The sequence below is a fragment of the Mizuhopecten yessoensis genome, unplaced genomic scaffold (assembly GCF_002113885.1).
Source record: "Mizuhopecten yessoensis strain PY_sf001 unplaced genomic scaffold, ASM211388v2 scaffold716355, whole genome shotgun sequence".
In the NCBI taxonomy this organism is placed as follows: Eukaryota; Metazoa; Mollusca; class Bivalvia; order Pectinida; family Pectinidae; genus Mizuhopecten; species Mizuhopecten yessoensis.
Window position 1 is genome coordinate 1,000,158 of NW_018480075.1, and position 22,770 is coordinate 1,022,927.

Here is a 22,770-nt window from a genome sequence, read left to right on the forward strand (position 1 = left end):
ACCTTAAACAACATTTAGATTAGATTTGTCTATATCGTCAGAGGACCTTAAACAACATTTAGATCAGATTTGTCTATATCCTCAGAGGGAGAAAGAGAGCTGGGATGAGAAAAGGTGCCGGGTGAAAAATCGTGAAATCGTTGAGGGATGAGAAACCGTGTCGTGAACACGGCAATGTTAGCACGTTTTCTCACCTAGTGAGAACCTGTGTTGTATACGGACCATCAGTAGTATGGAACACCTAAAATCCTGTACCAAAGCTGACGCGCAGTGTTTCCGACTTTTAAGGAGATGCCGGTCCTTAGGGAGTTCCTGCTGGTCAGGACTTAAGTCAACATGCATGATGGTCATCGGATGGACGACACACGCCATCTCACTGACGTCCAGTGGTCACAAACAACTGTTAGTGGAGTCGAGAGGAAACCGATATGTTATAAAACAGATCACCAGACGAACCAACAGACCTTGTCGGTGACAGTCAGTATTCTGTCGCATTATATACAAGTGTAGCGATATATATATATATATATACAATATCTACTTCAAATAAACAGCCTGAAGAAGCTCATTGACGAGATGAAAGTACTAAGACTGGTTGTTGAGAATTTTTTCTTTTTATATTATTTCTTCGTCCGTAAGGATCATTTTTCTGCTTTTATAATATATATATATATAGACAAGAGTTTCTACCTACGACTTCCCTAGAGCGTTCTCCTCTTTAGAGGTTAATCAGGGGAACTCCATGTGGTAAGGTTTGTTTTCCGTATCTTTCTTGCATTTTCCATGTGGTAATGACTAAAGTGGAGAAAGCGCCAGGGAAGTCGTTGAATCTTTTGTATTTTGTTTTTTATATTTAACTATCACAAGGACTTAAAAATGTTTTCCTGATTTTATATATATTTATATATATTTCTCCTGAATAATAATTACAAATGTAACTGTAATATATATAAATGCAGTCCGTACTCCGATTAGCTATGACAAATATGCACATCCCAATTTAATCACTCAACACAGGAGTAAACGTTACAAGAGACTATACTGGTGATCTGATGGTTAACTTTCGCTAGAGGATGAGTCCCGTATAATCATCAATTGCTCATATTTGAATTTCCCCTCGTAAACATGAGCTCAAACGTCAGCTAAAATAGTTGGTGTTGCTGTGATTGTACACATTTTCAGAACGGAAATGTTTCGGGTATTTCCGTCAATATCGGAGTCCAATCGAATCGGAAATTGACGGGAAATTAAAAATTATAGCAAATGGATGCCTATTCTCACAAACAGAGGTTCCAGTTTGCATGGAAAAAAACTTAATTGCATCCGATATCTGAATGAGTTTAAATGATTTTGGATTGTAATATTGTTGTTAAATTTAGTTAGATGGAGCTTATACTAATAGAATCACTTAATATTAGCTGAATTATGAGGCTATTACAAAAGCAAGGAAATGGCGGGAAATGCTAATATCGATCTCTCTGACTCGATACTCCAAGGGTTACGTTCACTTAAGATCTGTGCAGAGAGCGTTAGTGAGAGTAACCCATGAAATATCGAGGATGACTGTCATAATAAATATACACATTTGTCAGAGAGCGGAAACTTGTTTGAAAAGATATTTCCGGCCTAGAACTGCAAAAATACTAATTAAAAAACCCCACCTCAACTCTATGCAAGTTTTTCATAAAAGGGTCCAAAGTGTGGATTATAACGTACCACTATCAACTGGAAGGTGAATTTCAAAATACTGATGGATTCAATGAAGGACTACGCCAGAAAAATGACGAAAACGAAAGTATGCTTAATTGGACTGTGATCAAAAAGGCCATACATGTCATAAAGAGACCATTAATGTGACAAAGAGACCATACATGTCACAAAGAGACTATACATGTGACAATGAGGCCAGACATGCCACATAGAAAACCAAACATGTGACAAAGAGACCAAACATGCCACAAAGAGGCCATACATGCCACAAATAGGCCAAACATGTGACAAAGACGCCAAACATGCCACAAAGAGGCCATATATGCCACAAAGAGACCATACTTGTCACAAAGAAGCCATGCATACCACAAAAACGCCAAACATGCCACAAAGAGGCCATATATGCCACAAAGAGACCATACATGCCACAAAGAGACCATACATGTGACAAAGAGACATTACATATCACAAAGAGACATAAGATATCACAAAAAGACCATACATGTAACAAAGAGACCATAAATGTGACAATGAGGCCAGACATGCCACATAGAGACCATACATGCCACAAAGAGACAAAACATGCCACAAAGAGACAAAACATGCCACAAAGAGGCCATATCTGCCACAAAGAGACCATACTTGTCACAAAGAGGCCATGCATGCCACAAAAACGCCAAGCATACCACAAAGAGGCCATACATGCCACAAAGAGACCATACATGCCACAAAGAGACCATACATGTCATAAAGAGACCATTAATGTGACAAAGAGACCATACATGTGACAAAGAGACCATACATGTGACAATGAGGCCAGACATGCCACATAGAGACAATACATGTGACAAAGAGACCATACATGCCACAAAGAGACCATACATGCCACAAAGAGACCATACATGCCACAAAGAGACCATACATGCCACAAAGAGACAATACATGTGACAAAGAGACAACACATGCCACAAAGAGACCATACATGGGACAAAGAGACATTACATGTCAAAAAGAGACCATACAGGTGACAAAGAGCCATTACATGTCATGAAGAGACCATACATGGCACAAACAAGCCTTAAATGCCACAAAGAAACCATACATGTGTAAAAGAGACAAATGTCACAAAGAGACGATACATATCACAAAGAAACCATACATGTGTCAAAGAGGCAAAACATGCCACAAAGAGGCCATACATGCCACAAAGAGACCATACATGTGACAAAGAGACATTACATGTCATGAAGAGACCATACATGTCACAAACAAGCCTTAAATGCCACAAAGAAACCATACATGTGTAAAAGAGACAAATGTCACAAAGAGACAATACATATCACAAAGAAACCATACATGTGTCAAAGAGGCCAAACATGCCACAAAGAGGCCATACATGCCACAAAGAGGCCATACATGCCCCAGAGAGGCCATGCATGCCACAAAGAGACCTTACAAATCACAAAGAGACCATACATATCACAAAGAGACCATACATGTAACAAAGAGACCATACATTTCACAAAAAGACCATTCATATCACAAAGAGACCATACCTGCCACAAAGAGACCATATATGTCATGAAGACCCCAAACATGCCACAAAGACGCCATACATGTCACAAAGAAACCATTAATGTGTCAAAGAGACAATACATGTCACAAAGAGACCATACATGTCACAAAGAAACCATACATGTGCCAAAGAGGCCATACATGCCCCAAAGAGACTTTACATATCACAAAGAGACCATACATATGGCAAAGAGACCATACATATCACAAACAGACCATACATATCACAAAGAAACCATACATGTGTCAAAGAGGTCATACATACCACAAAGACGCCAAACATGCCACAAAGAGGCCATACATGTGTCACAAAGAGGCCATATATATCACAAAGATGCCATACATGTAACAAAGAGACCGTCCATGTGACAAAGACGCCATCACGAATAGACAAAACATATCACAAATAGACCTGACATGTTACAAAGAGACCATACAGGTTACAAAGATATCATACATGTGACAAAGAGACCATAATGTGACAAAGGTGCAATAAATATCACAAAGAGACCATACATGCCACAAAGACCCCATCCATGCCACAAAGAGACCGTACATGCCACAAAGAAACCATACATGTGTCAAAGAGACAATACATGCCACAAAGATACCATCCATATGTCAAAGAGACCATACATGTGTCAAACATGCCATGCATGCCACAAAAACGCCAAACATTCCACAAAGACGCCATACATGTGTCGCAAAGAGGCCATACATATGGCAAAGAGACCATACATATCACAAAGAGACCATTCATATCACAAAGAGACCATACATATCACAAAGAGATCATACATGCCACAAAGAGACCTAACAGATCACAAAGAGACCATACATGTGACACAGACGCCAAACATGCCATTAAGACGCCAAACATGCCACAAAAAGGGCCTTACATGCCACAAGAAGACCATACATGTCACAAAGAGGCCATACATGTCACAAAGAGATCATACATGTCGCAAAGAGACCATATATGTCACAAAGAGTCCATGCAGGTGACAAAGATACCTTACATATCACACAGAGACCATACATGTGACAAAGAGGCCATACATGTCATAAAGAGACCATCCATGTGACAAAGAGACCATACATTTGTCAAAGAGACAATACATGTCACAAAGAGACCATACATGTCACAAAGAAAACATACATGCCACAAAGAAGCCATACATATCACAAAGAGACCTTAGATATCACAAAGAGACCATACATGTGACAACAATACCATACATGTGACAAAGGTGCCATATATATTACAAAGAGACCATACATGTGACAAAGAGACCATACATGTGACAAAGAGACCATACATGTGTCAAAGAGACAATACATGTCACAAAGAGACCATACATGTCACAAAGAAAACATACATGCCACAAAGAAGCCATACATATCACAAAGAGACCTTAGATATCACAAAGAGACCATACATGTGACAACGAGACCATACATGTGACAAAGGAGCCATATATATCACAAAGAGACCATACATGTGACAACGAGACCATACATGTGACAAAGGTGCCATACATATCACAAAGAGACCATACATATCACAAAGAGACGATACATGTCACAAAGATACCATACATGTCACAAATATACCATACACATTCTGATAAAGAATCCAGCAGAGGGTTATATTCCATACATTGATTATGACTGAATATTAGCATGACTATTAGGGCCTTTGCACCACCTGTCTCGAATAATATCTGAACAGTGCGGGCAATGTATAGACAACATCTCTCAGTTGTAGTTTTATTTTATGATCATTTGTTGTATATGCACAGTTTGAACATGATTAGCAGAAATTCAGTATGCAATTGAACAAAAGATTCCCATATAAGAACACATTGGACTATTGACGAGTGACATGACTATCAGAGTTACCTCCCCTTGCTAGACGTTACCACGCCGGATGGTAATATCTGAAGAGAATATCTCAGAATATGGTCTTCATGATTGATTGCATTTGCACGATATCCTGTCTTAAATTAAGCTTTTTGAAGACATCTAACCTATATTGTATTTGCCGATCACAAAATATAGGAACTCTAGAAATACTAGGTTAAAACTGGCAAATAGAATAATGGAAAGATTTACGTGGAGACCCTTTCAAAAGTACAATTATTTTTTTCCAGAAGTACAAGCGTATTCTGTTTTATCGACGACTCCAGCCATGTAAATCTTAGTCAAATCCAAAATGCCACGTCCTCTTAGCGAGATTTGTGGTAGTGAAAACAAAACAAGGCACACAAATGAGAATATGCAAAGATATCGACCTTCATATCACACAAACGAATAGCTACCTATCCACGTAAATAAGCATGTACATCGTCTTCATTAATTGCTTCTCTGAAAACTATGTGTTGTAAGTTCTTTCGTCAGCAGTCGACTTCTTTTACGGAAATCAAGATAATTGGAGCAAAATATTACTATCTAGAAAGGGAAAGTTCACGGTAGAGAAATCAAAATCGTCCCGCTTATCGTACTATAACGTAGGAACCGTCCCTGTTATAAGTAAATATCGACAAAAACAGCTGAAGTGGAGGAGTGTAAAGTGTCCTTTATTTTAATTCCAGTTTAAAACGCTAGTGGTACATGTAGCAGAATGACAGACGCCTTAACCACTTGGCCATCACGGCCCCCACTAAAATCGACGTCAGCTTTCCTTACAACGGCGGTACTACCGAAATCAATGCTGAAACACATTGTCTCAGCAAACTGTAGTAAAATTCGCAAATGGCGTTTTATATATATATATATATGTTATTAGGATTGATGACATTGCGTCTATGTATATCAAAAGCGTGGTCCTTAGATTTCTACGATTTCCCCGAAACCCATCAGACATATTTCCTACATTAAATCATATTAATTATCAATGAACAGAGATTTTCGATTTAGATCTTATTAAAGGTAACACGGAACTTTATGTTTAATAATAATGTAAATTTAATTTGCCCGCGTAATAATATTGGATCTGAGGGACGACGGGAAGTAACTCCTATGATGAAGTTTGACGTTTAAAACACGAGATCCCTACAGGTGTGTACAACGAGAGTATCGCCAACGGTACATAAAACGTCACGCGACATTAGTCAGATGATACATAGAGAATAATACATGCCTTTTTCCATATCACACCCAGTATCAACCCGAGACTGCAATACTTGGTGTGATATGGAAAAAGGCGTGTTTTATTCTATTTATTACATATTTACTAATAAAAACTACTATCTTATGATTTATTTTTATTTTTGAAATATTTAAAAACGAAAAAAAATCCAAAAGGGGTGTGATATGGGTTTTGCGGGCCGATACGGGTTTTGGGGTGTGCTATGGGAGAATTAAGCGTAATTATATGTGTTACCTGTCCCGCTTTGTCAATATAATAAGCATTTGACATAGTACATAAGGAAACAGACCTAAACGCAAAATCATAACAGTGATTTTTTTTTAAAGTCCAGAAATTTCAGGTTTTTATCCGAAAAAATGCAGAAACCCATGAAATGTTTTTAGAGTAGTAGGCTCTACTACCCATGATACATGTATGATTGAGGTTTGGTTGGAGCCTAATATGCAGAGCTAAACGCAAAACCTTAACGTTGAGTTTTTTTCTAAGTCCAGAAATTTGAGGTTTTTAGCCAAAAAATACAGAAATCGTTTAAATGCTAGTAAAGAGTGTAATTATATATATGCATTCAGCTATACATCCCATAATACACCTATGACCCAAGTTTGGTTGCTCTAGCATTTATACTTTGTCAGAAACAGCCTAATATGTAAGAGCTAAACGCAAAACCTCAACGTTGAGGTTTTTTCTAAGTCCAGAAATTTGAGGTTTTTACCAACAAAATGCAGAAATCAATGAAATGTTTTAAGTGCAGTAGGCTCCACTACCCATGCTACATCTATGATCGAGGTTTTGTTGGTAGCTTTGTCAGAAACAGAGCTTAACGCAAAACCTTAACATTGTTGACGTCACCGTCGGAAAAGCAACGCCTGTGTGTCTTTCCGACATCCGTCGTAGGCGACACAAAAACCCGTATTTATCAGTAAAATGTTATAAAACTAAATCTTTATAAAATTGAGAACCACTGACTATAAAGTATGTGCAATGGTTCTACAGCGAACAAAATGAACATTTTCAAATACTTAAGACCGCGACGTTAACTAGCAAATGCCCTCAAGATTGATTTTAGGAATAAAAAGTTAAGCTAAACTTTTAGTGAGAAATGCGTCGAGACGCCAATGTTTTCATCAATATATATGTATGGTCGATTCCGGGATTCGGGTCATGACCTTCAACTAATCTTATCGAAATGAGTTATCAAAGCTCGACAGCAATGCTGCAAAAAATACCCAATCTTCACTGCATATTCGAAAAACTTGTCAGGAATGAAACCAATTTTCCCAATCATGCCCATTTTGTGGTCGGCAATGTTGACCTTACATTTTCTCTGGGCTCAAAGAGATGTCTGTTCTTGTGCTTAGTTTAATAAAACTTATCCCTTACCAACGTGTCTGGAACCTATGTAAAAACCAAATGTTGGTGTATAGAGAGGATGATACAGGATCCACTTCATGCAGGCATAAAAAAGAACATGCCTTCCAATCTTTAACAGGATAATTCCATTTTGAAAATACCAGAGAATCTGCATTTTAACCAGAACATCAATCAACATTTATTGAACTAGTGTCCAAGCAAGGTTTCCAGATCCAACTCCACCATATCTCTGTAGTTAAAACAAAATATTTCAATATTTTTTTTATATTTTATTTCAAATTATATATACATGTTCATACAATGGTAATAATATTGGGGTATGCATGCTACATTAAAAACTAAGACGGATGAACAAATTGTACTACCTGATCAATATCGGAGTGTAGCCGGAGTACCCCTGACCCCCAACAACCAAAACCAGACAACATCCAACAAAACAAGAAATTCAGCTACGCTTTTTTCCGAAACATCATTTACAAGTAAAACTTTACGAAGTTGTAAACTTTTCTTAAATTAAAAAATTTCATTTACTATGTTTTCTTTATTTTGTTCATATACCATTTAGAAGATGCTCTGATGATTAAATTTGATATTTTCAGGGATTTTTCTGTCAAGAGATAAACAAATTTTCAAATTTGAAATGACAAACTCATGTCAGTGATTCGTCCTGCAAAAAATATGGATGCTGAATTTTCAGTTTTTTTTATAGACACTATCAATGACCAATCAAATAACATTTTGACTGTCAAATTGATCAGTACATAACCAAACAAAATTTAATTTGATTAATCACAGAACCATTGTCTGGCCTGGTGTTGAGAGCCGGGAGAAAGCCCGACTACCACCTCTAGCTAATACCACTGGCCTGTTTAGGGCAGCATTACAATATATAAATAAATTAATGGCGAATATACACAATATTGTGAAAGACTCAAGTGGGGCTGCCAGTTCAACCAAGGCTGAGTGAGTTGCGATTGGCGCCTCAATTTTACTTCCCTAAATCTTCTAAACAAACACAGAATACCCTGACTGTCTCAACTCTATAAGAAATGATAACCCCCGTCCCCAAATCCACAAAAGTCTGAACAATTCCTCCATCACCAAAATTCCACAAGATGATGGCATTTATGAAATTTGTATGATTACACCATTTAACAAAAAAGTAAACACATCTTTTGAGCCCATGTAAATAAATAGCTTATAAATATCAAATCCAAAATAAAAATTCTCCAAAAACTTATTTCATACACAAATTAGTATAATTTCCATGATTTTTTGTATCAATCAAGATAATTACTCCTTATTACAACTGGTGTCTCTAGTTTAGATCTCTTTATACTCCAGTGTAATTGAAATCCAAATATTCTGCCTATATATTTTAAATATTATATTCTTGCCGATTATTTTCATTTACATTTTGGCAAATCAAGTAGACACAAGTCCATCTGGTTTTTTACTTAAAATCTTAATAATTTTGCACTAGTCAATGTAAGCACGGTTCTGAGATAATTGAAATATTTGAAAAACAATTTTAAAAGAAATAAAAAAATATTTTCACAAATGCAACAAGATTAAACAAATAAAAAGGTGTTGTACAACAGTGATTCGGAAAGAGCAAAACATTTAAAATACTGAATTTCATATTCTTGGGACAAACTGACCGATACTTCTGACGGACACAGAGATCAAGGGAACGCAGTAATAACATAAAACCAACCTTTCCTTTTGAGACAGAAATAAGATTTGGAAAACCCAGATGAACTTGTGTGCACTTTTCATTCCTTTATACAAAAAAAATCTTTTCATCTTTGGAAAAAGTCATGTCCTATCGAGTTCCACACAAATCACAACTTTTCACCTATTTTCAGTATCAACAACGTTAATTTGTGGAGGACTTTATAAGAAATAAGTTTTTTCAAGGATTTTCGTGTCATGATCAGCCGACTTGTTCATACGAGATTACCATGCTCCCTTCAAGCTCATTATAAAAAAATATTCCATACATCTAAAAATGCATTTTCGCATCATTTATGGTCAACAGCTATTCTCTCATGCAAACAGATTACATTCACTCACATCAAGTAGTCATTTACACACACAGATCAACAATTCAGCATCGTTTCCCTTTGAGGGAACTCTCGCATACATAATCAGTCACGTCCAATACTGGTGAAAAACACTTCACAACTCCATCCATGTGCATCAACCAATCAAACGCAAGCTTTCTCAATGGTATCCATTAAAACTTTTTTTAAAATAGTGTTCGGCTTGGCATCGGAAATGTTCACTTGGGTCAACTTTCTTCTTTTCGCGCCACACCAAAGTACATCACAGGAAATGCTCATTAGGGGAATGATTTAAGACACAGTCTCATGACGCTGTCTCCGCAGCTGATGCTAAGTCTATTAATGTTTGAGATTGTAGCTCTGAGATGGTGCTGATTTTGTTGAACTTTGAACTGGCATATTTTGTTCTTACAGCCTGTAATAAAAGATACATAACATATGATACCTAGTTTTTTTGGATCGACAGGACCCCACAAAAATGTGTGCAACATTCCAAAGATTTTTCTTTCTTAAGCAAGTAATCAAACTCATTATTGCAACAAGAAAGAACAATGTAAACTATGCTTTATCTTTTTATTTGCAATCGCAACTGTATCAATAACATTTTGTAAACATCTACTTTATCAATTTCGAAAGAAATTGTGGGTGAAAAGTCGGTGACTGCTGACTATTATAAAAATACCATTTTTTTTTTTTTAAATTATTCAGATATGCAGAAAATTCAAAGATATGATTTCCGTTGCAGAAATTTAAAGATGTTCATACTTACTGTAAGTTTGCTTTTATCAGCTTTGATGACTAGAGTTGATAACTTGTGGACCATGGGCGCGAGATCCTTCTCGGTGTAGGAGCTGTAGTGACTCAGCGTGTCCGTCTGTGATTCAACAATACATTTTGTTAGTGTTATCCGGTATATCAGTGGTCGTCATATCAAATGTCATCGCTCTAGCAGGAAATCATTCTTATGCCATCAAAGACATGTGCTTGGCATATGTGGGAAAGAAATGTTCAGTATTTGTGATTAACTGCAAGGAGTATTCCAGTATTGATCATAACGGAGAGGTGGTAGGCACAAAATGTTTATAGGGTTGCGCAATCCGGAAGCTTATACTGCTTCAAATTCAATTTATCTTACTGATACGCCTTTTATCTTAAATTGGAATAATACTGAATAAAGATTGAACAGAATAACAATTTTTCAAAAATCCTGTTATTTCCCTCACTCCAGGATATATATAGAGAGGACATAACAAACTTTTCAGGTACGTATACTTCCAGGTGCGGGAGACAAGTCAACATTGCTATATTTGAGTGTTCACTACCTACCCATTTGGTACCGTCGAGAATCAACATGGAGAGACACAGAGCACCAGCAGCGATTTCTGAAGGATTATAATGCACCATGTCATATTCTACGATGGTCAGCTCCATCAGGTATTTGGCGAGTGTGTGCTTCATGGCATCCACCTGTGGAAAAGAGCAATTTAGTTGGATTTGTTGAAATATTCCCCAAGACCCAAAAGAGTCGAGGTTTAAAGCCTGTTCAACTCCAACCATGTACACAATATTTGATCATGCTTTGTATGAACTAAAAAGATGTAAATTTTTCTCCCATCTGATTTGTGATCAATATATTTAAGTTTGAATGAAATACTTAAAATTTAACTTGTATTCAGAAATTAATTCCGGAGAGACAATTTATGTACAAGACATGCAAATTACCTGCTTTACAACTATTATCTAAATGATATATATGAGAACAGTCAGTCTTTTTTAGGTTTCAGCTAAACAATTGAAAACTTAATATGACACCGATATCTTTATAGACTTAAGCTTAACTTCATCACTTTCAATATTGCACGATCAGGATGAGGATTTAATTGGCAGCCATTATTATTATGTTCTCTGGTCAATTACCTGTCCAGCTTTGGAATCCCGTCGGAGAAAATGTAAACACAGAGGTTTTCCCATATTGAAATCTAATGCCCGGAGAATTTTAGCTTCCATATCACGAATGTCTTTCTTTTGATAAGCATTGTCTGTGATGTAAACAAAGTCTGCCAATTCTGGCGCATACATTTCCTCGTATTTTGACGCAATTAACATGCAAGTCACTCCCACTAACTGTAACTTATTCCTTGGTACAGGACACACCTGGAAATAAATTATCACAAGATGTCTTAACGTCACAATGAAACATATTAGTGATAAACATTTGTTATTACTCCAATAAATATTTATGTTCAAAGAAATTTGAATAATAAATTATGAAATATTATCAGGAAGAAACATTCCACCTTCTCATGGTTGCGATGCACAGGAAAGTTTTCCAATCGTACGGATCAATGGAATACCAATAGCATAGGAAAGCAGTTCAAACTGGTTGCATTTTTTTAAATACAACACAAGTATAGACAGCATCAAAATACCCATGAAATTATGCAGGTTTGCTGGTCTAAACATCGACCTTTCAGTCTAAAGGACAGCGATACCTTTTTAACTCCCTGAAGACACATTTAACCTCTTCCAATTCAAAGGTCGCAATAGTACATTATGAAATTTCAGGGGTGAATATATTAAAACTGCCTGTAAGATAATTTACCACATATATATCAGCTGTCGACGTGATCATCTCTGTAATTACCTGAAGGAACCGGTCGATGATGGCTACTGTGAGGTAGAGGGTCTCCTGGAGTAGGTGAAATCGGTGGTGGACCTGACACAGCCAATCAATGAGGATGGCCCGCATCTTCCCAGACACCTCCTGGTTTTCCAAGTAGTTTTGTTGCACTGTGTATTTCTCCTGCACATACAATCGTAAAATATCCTTTTAAAGATGTTTTGGAGGTTATGGAAAAATTGACAATATATTGTATATTTTTTCTCGACTTTTTATTCTATGTAAATTTTTATGAAAATATGAGATTTTTAATACAAATTGTAAAAAAAAATCTGCTCCAAATACACATGCTAAGAAAAGCATGGGTACTGCAAGTTCACAAGTTCTGTGAAAGCTACAAAGTTCAAGCCGGAGCTTATACCTCTAATTGCCTCATATAGGTGTAGATATCGTTGACATATTCGCTGACCAGCTGTGGGTTTTCTTTGTCATTTGCATCAATATCTTGCACCTTGAGCAGTGCCTTTGAGAATGCCTCAGGTTTGTCATCGCTGATGTCCATACATTCGGGTATCGTGGCCGGAACCAACGACACTGTTGATGGTTGCGATGGCATTGATCGTAATACTTCAGGCATCTTTGGCTCTGGTTTATGAACAGGTTCTTCTGCATCCTGATTAAAATAGGGTATTATTCTGTTAAAAACATGCGCAAAATTCAAAAATAATTATACAGGGTTATCTCCCTTTTAAATATATATAAAATCCTATTAAAAAGTTAAAAATTTCTGTCAGATGTTAATTTTATTTTCAATGGATCCTTAAATTCCATACCCCAAAGAACTGATGCTTAGCTAAAGATGTTTTTTTACCAATTCTTTGCATACTTGTGCCAAAAATTAGCCATATCAAGAGCTATTTATGTTTTACATTTTAAAAACTTGCATTTCTTGGTTTAATATTGGCTACTTACCAGATGAACATGGTTGGCGTAGTCTGTTTGCGTCTCTATTAATGACTTAAGGGAAGATGTGGCTTTCGTTTTGTTTAGCACCAAGGATTGTTGTTGCGATTGCAAGGACTGTTGTTGAGATTGTAATTTGTTTGATAATTGAACTATTTCCTTTTTTATGGCAGCCTGTTTTTTACTAGTGTCTATTGATATCGCCGAGACTTTGTTGCGAATGTCCCCAAGCGCAGATCTTTGACCAGCGTGCGACACTGGACGAGCAGCCAGACCAAGGCCATTCGTCTTCGCCGTCAAGGCTTTCAGGTCTGGATTTTCTTTGTTGATCGCCATCTTGACGTTATGTTGAAGTATATTTGCCTGAAATGAGAAAAAAAATCAAGTAATAAATTCATTCAACATACAAAATGCATATACTTCAATGTTTGTGCATGTTCTTTATATCGTCTTTTTTCTAAACAGTAAACACTTAATTGCTTCCATGCATTGTTTTTCACAATCACCAGGCGAAATTATTATTTTCCATCGGTACATGAACATATGTCAGAAAAGAAATTAAACCTACCAACAAAAAGTTCTTGTTTCAAAAAATATAGCCACTCGTTCTCAAATAAACAATTTCAAAATGTACAATTTTTTCGGAAAATACTTACCATAAAAATGGATTAAACAATAACCGTCTTCGAACAATTTATAAATCGCATTACTCTGTGCAAAAGATTATTTTCGCCGACCTGTAAAGTTCCTCTATATAATCGTACCAAAACATGTTCGTACCTGCAAGTTGCTCTTAGCCGCCCTTACATTCTTGTTGAAAACTCGAAAACATTAACATAATTAAAATGTTCTGCACCAAAAAAGCGTACTTACTGCAATTTAGATGAATACTTATTCCACATTATTCATGAAAATGGTACAGAAAAATGGAAAATGTCATGAAAGAACTCGAAACTAAGCCAAATTGAGCACGAAAACATGTCCGACTTTGTTTATGTTGAAGGACGTGACTTATTTTACGAATGATTTTCCAATAAAAAATTAAATTATTCATATACTCACCGACTGTGCTCTAGTTACAGCCATGATTAGTCTATTGGTTGCTTTTGTAAATGCGTAATGTAGTTGTTGCTGTGAAAACACTGCATGAAATATCAGCTCAGCCGCACTCTGCCTATTTCCACAGCTAACTATCCCAGAAGCATCAGCGTACTTCGGAAGTGCTTTCGAATAAATGCGGCACCAGTTTCATTGGTCAATTACCGAAATCAACATGTTTCTGATTGGTCGAAATTGTTGATGATTTGTAGCAACAATTCGACATTTTAGATTTCAAGCTGCAAATTCATAAACCTGATGTGCATTTTTGATTTTATCAAAAATAATTGATACTGTCAAGTTTCCACTATTCTAAAGTACGTAAAGAAATAAATAAATATTTTACAAACAAAATGTCTTACTTCCGTTGTCATTCGGAACCTCTCTACTATCGCCCAACTACGCAATGCTGATAGCTGTTAACTGAGAGCACCTGTTCAGGCAGGTAAATAATCTCGTGCTCATACCTGTCAAAGGTGCGAACAGTTGCCACACGAATGACCCACCCACACTTTATTGATTATTCATTATCATGCTATAGAAAATTTGCATAATTATCATCCCGAAAATAGATATGTACATTCATGGTTACTAGAGAAGAGAAAGTAGCAGTGAAATGATGGACAGAAATAATGAAACAAACACGTGTCGTCAATGACTCTAATTTCTGACTGTCAAAAATCTTATTATGGTTGAGTATTGGTGTCATCCCAAGATTAGAAAAACTTGTCACCCAGCTTATATGTAATACATTATACATAGAATGAAAGGTTTTCAAAGACAGTTGGTCACTCTGCTGTCATCTAATCCAATGATTGGCAATACAAAAGAAATGTAAACATTATGGTTCCCGGCGAATATACTAGACAGCTAGAAGCAGAATAAGAGACTGTACTTGTATGATAGTATCAACGCTTAAGACTTGAGTGGACTCTTAAAGCCATTATCCCAAAATCATATTTAACAATACTTATTACGATTAATTCACTTTTTTCCTAATTCACCATTTCGTGCTGAAAGAGAAAATAAAATCGCAAAAAAAAATCATAGTATTTCTACATAAATTCTTAATAACAAAAATTAAACGATTAATTAAAACCCTGTCATTCATCATAGTACCAAGTTGATTTTGCAGTTTAATTTATGAACTTTTGAGTATCCTCAATCTATGTTTATGAATTAGTGATGAAAATGATTCCCATACATTTTTAGTAAAATAACAAAAGTCAAAACAATTTATTTAAGTATCCAGTTTATACAGTTGATAATTGTATGATAATTGAAATAACTTTTTCTTTTTTCAAAAATAAAAGTATGAAAATAAAAACTTTTGGCTTGAATATTTAAAAGATTTGTTAAAGATTTTTTTAAATATTAAACAAAAAAATATTCATATAAATTTTACATCATTACTCCATTATTTGTACATCAATTGATATAATTTTATGCTTTTAATGAAAGTTTGCTTGACAATTAATTCTGTGCAGAAATTATATCTTTTTGTAATTAACAAAGTTGTTAAAAATGAAAAAAAAATCGGCATATTTGAAAGATTTGTTTCACTATGGTATGTGTCAAAAATTTAAGTTCATCTTACGATTCTCCTCCCATCCAACCCCAGCCCCTTTAATGAATACTACTTGGAAAGTTATAATGAGTTGCTAAATTATTTTTTTCAGTTCAAAATGGAAGACGTAAAGAAGAGATTGGCTTTTGGTAACCCTGCTGTACAGACTCAGGTAAGTGTTTTTTCCACGAAATATTTACATACAGGTAGTGACTAGTTTGAACAGTGGGTGTGTCACCTCCTGTTACCTAACAATACAGGGGTGGCCTTGCTCGGGTGTTTGCGAGACACACCCTAAATTTACCGATGTCAATCAACGTGTAAAAATCCCCCTGGGGAGCCACTTTGTGGACTAATTGCTTTGAAAATTCTTCTATTAAAAACAAAATCTTTAGGCAAAATGAGAAAAAGACTGTACATACAAGGTGTTCCATATCTTTTTTACCAACTAAATTGTAACTAACAAAGTGATAGATAATATAATTTATATTTTGTATGCTTTTCCATCTGTTATACTTAGCAGGATTTCATTGTATGGCCTTAAAAATGTTTTTCAAAAGTTATAAAATGGGATACAGATATTTTTCAAAGCTTGGACTTTGATGACATAATGATGTCCTGTCTGTAGGTGTCGGCTAGCAATGAGAGGTGCCTCCAGCAACCAGGGTCTGTTTCTCCGAAATGTATTTTTAAAATGCAAGACGTCTTCAATTCATCAAATGTGTGAAGATTTTATTTTCAATATAATTTTGTTTTGTTTTGTTGATAGTATAATATTATATGGATTTATTGAGACAGACCAGATTGATGTCATCTTTTTTTTTTTGTTAATTCGAGATGTGGCCTTTTTTGTCTCATTTTTGGGAAAAAATATACCAATGAATTTGGGCAGGAAATCTTCAGGAGTAAAGTGCAAATTTGGGAACGAAGCATAATATGAAATAGGTTCACTTGGGAATGGGCCCATTATCGGCCCTGAAAAGTCCCCAGAAAAAACCTCACTGGATGTGTTTTGAGGGATAATTCTGCTTTGAAGCCTTTGTTTAATAGCAAGAATTTGAATTTTTCACTAACTACTTGCTAACTTTAACCAACCTTTGAGCAACTGTGGCCTGGTGCCTACGTAAAGTATCTGTAGCTAAAGCTATACAATTATTTGAAATGAAGTTATTGACCTTTTTCTCCAAGCTTATAACGAGTTGTATGGAAACGGAAATGGAAAGATATAAAGTGAAGAGAATTTGGTCAGGTCTAATTAGAGCCGTCTGAATTTGAATAGACTTATCGCCAATGGGACGTCAGTAGTTTCACAGACTGCAGTTATACAGTAAAAATTAGCAATAAGTACAATCATAATTCTATTATAATAAGCATGTACAAAACATTAACTATTAAGAATTGAATGTTGACTATATGTGCAGATACGTCTGTATTCATCGTAATTATCACCCCTTCTCCTTTTTCGAGAAAAATTAAATTAAATAAACCCTCCTCGACTCAGGCCCTGGTTTTATAGTATTGACACTTTAAAGCAGTTTGGTCATCAAGGACGGACCTCCGTGGAACGGATGAAACATTTGATTTCCAAATGTTCAGCCACATGCTGGAATGTTTAGAATGTCCTTTGATGAAAACATTGGTTGAAGTTGCACAAATTTTTCTTCTATAATTCACATTGTATTATCCAGATAAGTGCCCCGCTAAGGCACTTTCCAATTCTTTTAAGTGCCATGGGCCCCAATTGAAGTGTTCATATGTTCTTTAACCAAAATACATTGTAGAGAGAAAAAAAAGGAGGAGAGTTGTTATTGGAATATTTATTCAATGTGTCCCCCCCCCCCCCAGGAATTCCCCAATCCCCTGGAAAGGCCCTTATTGTATAACTTAAATAGCTAACTCTTCATGTTTTTGAGGAATAAATGTTCATATCATCTGACTTGGCCTAATTTTGTAGATGGTTCAAAATGTGTTTTCATCAAGTTTCATGGCCATCATAATGCCTGGAGGAATCTGTTTTTAGTTACTTTGTATATATATGTTAAAAGTTTTTCTACTATTCATCCCCCCAAGGAAAATATGATAAACGACATGTTTATATATATATATAGAACAGACTGTGAAACTGTTGTGGCATTTCTTGCCAACTTATCAAATTATTCAAAAGAGGAAGAAAGTAGGGCAAAATTTATCTAGAAATTTTATAAAGGACTTTGAATGACCCTAATTGACAAAATAGTGTAAAATGTTAATGTTCAATCTATTTTATGAAGCAAATTAATTGAATTTGAATAAAAAGCTAAACGGAAGGAACTATTGCTGATTTTGAAAGGAAAATGAAAATTATAGATAACATTTGGTAATCTCCCTCTATCCAGGACAAAATTTGGCAGACCTGTCTCCATTTTCTAAAACATTCAATTCTCAGGGTTAAAATTCTCCCTGAACGTCTAAACTATTTTCAAATTGAGATAACAATAATGATATTGATTATTTGAAAGGTTCTTTCAATATTAAGATGTCTGTCATCACATGACAATCACTATAATATTCCTTAAATACCTTTATTTTATTGCCATCTTTGGAAAAGGTAAAAGAGTTTTTTCTGTGATGTTGAGAATGGTAATGTATGTTAAAGCATTTAAAACACATTTCTTCTTTCTATGTACATCATATTTATCTTAATTCTTCAACAATGGAAGAATAAGTTTACATGACAAAAAAAATGAAGCAATTTCAATCCATTTTCATTTCAAATTAGAAGGTGTTTTGTTAAAATTGATTTGGGATAGTGCACATTTTTTGTTGAATGAAGAACACTGAATAAGAACAAATATAAAGCCAAAATGTGATAGTTTGTAGCTGAGGGGTCTTACACAAGTTTCATGTTAGCAGGTTTGAAAAAAATTAGCACTTGTTCTTGTTGACAGGAAGTGTTAACTAGTATTTGAAAGAAAATTCATTCTTGTTGCAAGCATGTTCGAAAGAGAAATGAAAAATACTCCCTTACTGGAGGAACTTTGTTGATGTGATATACAATTAAAATTTAGGCAATTATTATGGACTGTTAACAAGCATATACCAAATAGAAAAATACTGAAGTTGCATGTTCTGTGACTTATTGGATGGAATTAAAGGAAATCCAATGATCAGATCAATTGGTCGGTTAAGCTCCGACGGACTTTACATATTGTTGGACAAGCTATGTGGGAATTGACTTGGGATTTAGATTCACACATACCAGTAGCTGTTTGGACATGTTTCAAGAAAATGTTAGGAAAGGCTCAATTACAAGGCAGACATGCTACCTCCAGGCCTTTATTTCTTAATAGACAAGCTATCAAGGAGTTAAGTTTTCTTACACAATATAGTTTCTTTGTACAATTTTTGTTCTTTAACCCTTTCAACACTGTTGACCATAATGGACTCATCCATATCAATGCATGGTAGAGTCTACTAAAGTTACATAGGGGTGAAAGGGTTAAATCAATTCAAATTTTATTGATCAGATTAGGAAAAACATAGTAGGAAATTATATATATCTTTAATGGGGAAGTGTTCAAAAATATGGAGAAAAAAAATAAAAATGAATTTTATGTGAACTTTATTCTGAAGCTGAAATTATTCGAAGAATGACCTGGATTTTCCACTTTGCAATGATACTGTAAAGGATGAGTGTCAATAAGGCCCTTTTTTGGTCCCCCGTATATTAAGATTTTCACGTCCTTAGTTTGTTCAAAGATGTCCTATTGTATTACATGTGCAAAAACTAAGGTAAAAGTTTAACTGAAAGTGTGTTTTTGGGGGGAACAAAAAGGGGTATGGGTAAATCACAAATATAATTTGCTGTTTTCAAAATGAGCTTAAAATCCAAAATCGTACCATTTCTGTTTTTGAAAACGTGTAAACTGAACAGGCATATATATCAAAGTATTCTGAGCACAGTGCTGCATAGGCGGATGGTGAAGCTGTTTCAAGGACGTGTTCCACGCTCCCGTATACGTGTTGTATGTAACTGTGACAGCCTATCCGCATCTAAGGAGCTGACCGACCTTAGGACGTGATCTGGACGGGCAAGGTCATTTCGAATCACCGAGGGCCTGGTAAGCTGGAGACTTACCCCCTCAAGACGCGAGAACACGGGCTCTGCCCGTGAAAATGAGTCTATAAACCGATCAACCAACCAACCAACCAAGCACAGTGCTGATGTTGTTACCCTGAATATAATGTACAATTTAAAATAGACAAGTTTCATATTCCTATGAAGTTTGAATGAACCTGAATCCAAGAAAATTTGCAGACATCATGGATATATAACATCCCCTAAACAACTAGAAATGTGTAGGTGTTGATTTCAAAGTAGCGGACATTGTTAATTGACATGCAATGTCTATTTCGGTCTTTAATTTCATCAGATCAAAAGGTTCAGGAGTACCTGCAGGCGGATGTGATTTGTGTCCTCAGATTTATAAACAAATATTAACTATTGATTATCCTTAGAAGTTAATTTGCAGCTGGAATACCTAAAATAATTATCAACCTTGGTTAATATAATTGGGAAATGCTGAGTAAGGAACCTATGATGTCCAAGGTGTATCCCCTTGACGTTGTTAGCTGGTACGTAGCAGATGCATTTCAAAAAGCACTGAAATTTCAAAGGAAAAAAAATCACTCGCAAATAATTATTTAATACAATTGTACGAATAAGAAGGAAGTAATAGAGCCAAATATCAGGTGTACCACAAGTTTTTATGATATCATGCTTGCCAACTTATTGAAATTTCCATGGGGGAGATTATGCGTGCTCAGAATTAAATACAAAGATAAAATGTGTGTATGTACCCCCTAGGGAAAAAATACCACTTTTAAATTGCATCTTTTGAGCTGTTTTTTATCAGATGAAATCATTAGATCTTGGAATAAAGGAATAGTTTAGCAAATTCACTGGTTGAAAATGCTCAATTTTAGGGTCCAAAATTGGGAGTTTCCCTCTTAGATAGGGAGAGCTGGCAAGTATGTGATATTGATGTAGGGATCTTTTAAATTTTGAGCGTAGTGCTGATGTTGTTAAACTAATTGAACTTGCTGACTTGGCATTATTGACCTCACACCTGGGGTAGTGCTGGAATTAACGGGTCAGATTAGTACATGTAATAGGATTAATGTTAGGCGCGTACTACGCTAATCTTTCTCCAGTTCTAGCATGGCTGTGGGGTAATTCAAGTCTGTCAGCATGTTCTAAAAATGCCAGATTTTTTTACGTATTACAATTTTTTAAATCAAATATCAGGTCATCTTTAAAAAATTTAATATTTTCTTGTGTCACATTTGAGTCCTGATGCTGTTGCTGATTTAGTGCAAATCGCCGACACTATTGACCTCACAGCTGGGGTAGCGCCCAGATTAACGAGTCAGTTCAGTAATAGGATTAATATCTGGCCGGTAAGACTCTAACCTTTCTCATGGAAGGACGACTCTAGGGCCTTTAATTACATATACTTACACCCCCGTTTATCCCACTGCCAGCACACATGAATGTAAATTCTGGCCGATAATCTGGATTCAAGCCCTACCTATCCATTTCAGCAAAAAACTTCTTGAAGGTTATCATAATTATAAACTTGTAAATATATTTTTCATACACTAGATTGTCCTGGTTTGGTTCCAAGCCGAGGTTGCTTTCCTTGAAAGTGACCTTCATTATTTTGCCGAATACTTGTAGGAACCTTAATTGGTACTGTTTGACGGTGTGTACGATGACATTTTTTGATGATAAATTTCTGCTTGATTCTTTAATTTTAACCTTTAGTATAAATGGGTATCCTTTTTTCTTGAATTAGAAAAATCTGAATGAAATATAAACAGTGCATTATATCGTGAAATCTCTTTGCATTTGATATGCTTCTAAATTTATCTGTACAAGCTGTAAAATGTATGAAGGCCACATGTCACATGGGTCTTTGTTTAAAGATGATTCTATAGTACTTTCAAAAACTGACAGAATCCCCACGTTACCCGAGTCATGGCTTGTGCTGTTTATACATTAATTACAACTGTTGACCACACTTAAACAGCAGGTAGATGGAAGTCGTAAGAGTAAAAGTCAACTCTGACAGCTTCACCTGACGGGCTTACGTAATTAGATGCAAAACTGTTAGGTTTTATATATCTGGTATTTACCTTTTGACTCTTGATGTCACCGGTGGTAATCTACGGAAAGCTCTTGACATGTTTGAGATTGAAAAAATAACCATTATGCTTTATTTTGTTAAATTAATTTTTAATAGGATAATCATTCTGTGATGATACTGATAAATCTATTCTGCATACAAATTTGACTGTTCCATGCTCCATTGTGAGACTATAGCTAATACATACGCGTTCGTGTTTGAAGCTTTATAATTTACAAATATGTGTCCAAAGAAAATCATAATTGTTAAAAGTTGTTCTGAAGAAAATCCGAAAATTCAGTTGTTTGAGAAAATTCATCATCAAATGTTTTCTAAAGTGATAAGATTATCCCATCTGTTTAACTGATTTTGTATTGTTTTGGCCTTATTTGACTTCTCCTCACTGCTCTGATCTTGGAAACTGCACTGTTAAATACAGCTATATTTAGAAGCTATTTAGATGCGGTAATACCTGGGTGTGT

The 22,770-nt window shown here is 35.5% G+C and overlaps 2 protein-coding genes across 4 annotated transcripts in view; one reads left to right on the top strand and one right to left on the bottom strand.

Annotated features, from left to right (window-relative positions):
* Nucleotides 1-8,059: 8,059 nt before the first annotated feature.
* On the bottom strand, nucleotides 8,060-14,670 carry LOC110443637 (G2/mitotic-specific cyclin-B-like). The gene is made up of 8 exons (XM_021487977.1): nucleotides 14,519-14,670; nucleotides 13,466-13,819; nucleotides 12,915-13,166; nucleotides 12,518-12,676; nucleotides 11,791-12,027; nucleotides 11,200-11,340; nucleotides 10,643-10,747; nucleotides 8,060-10,288 (listed from the first exon to the last, which is right to left on the bottom strand). Exons 1-8 carry the CDS (start codon nucleotides 14,540-14,542, stop codon nucleotides 10,178-10,180), a joined length of 1,383 nt encoding a protein of 460 aa, XP_021343652.1. The 5' UTR covers nucleotides 14,543-14,670; the 3' UTR covers nucleotides 8,060-10,177.
* Nucleotides 14,671-14,929: 259 nt separating this feature from the next.
* Nucleotides 14,930-22,770, top strand: part of LOC110443640 (focadhesin-like) — a 364,600-nt gene continuing 356,759 nt past the window's right edge. The window contains exons 1-2 of one of the 3 annotated variants that reach the window (XM_021487984.1): nucleotides 14,930-14,999; nucleotides 16,234-16,293. In XM_021487984.1, coding sequence (XP_021343659.1) covers nucleotides 16,240-16,293 — 54 coding nt within the window. In that variant the 5' untranslated portion in view covers nucleotides 14,930-14,999; nucleotides 16,234-16,239. Of the gene's footprint in view, nucleotides 15,031-15,137; nucleotides 15,246-16,233; nucleotides 16,294-22,770 lie in introns of those variants that run through there. The other 2 variants (XM_021487985.1, XM_021487983.1) reach the window with 2 other exon arrangements.

Excerpts from the sequence above, each read along its gene's own strand:
- LOC110443637 (XM_021487977.1), bottom strand. The coding sequence starts at position 14,542 with ATGGCTGTAACTAGAGCACAGTCG. Across the intron at positions 12,028-12,517 it reads TCATCGACCGGTTCCTTCAG|GTGTGTCCTGTACCAAGGAA; the intron begins GTAATTACAGAG and ends ATTTATTTCCAG. Across the intron at positions 11,341-11,790 it reads GGGATTCCAAAGCTGGACAG|GTGGATGCCATGAAGCACAC; the intron begins GTAATTGACCAG and ends TCTTTTCCACAG.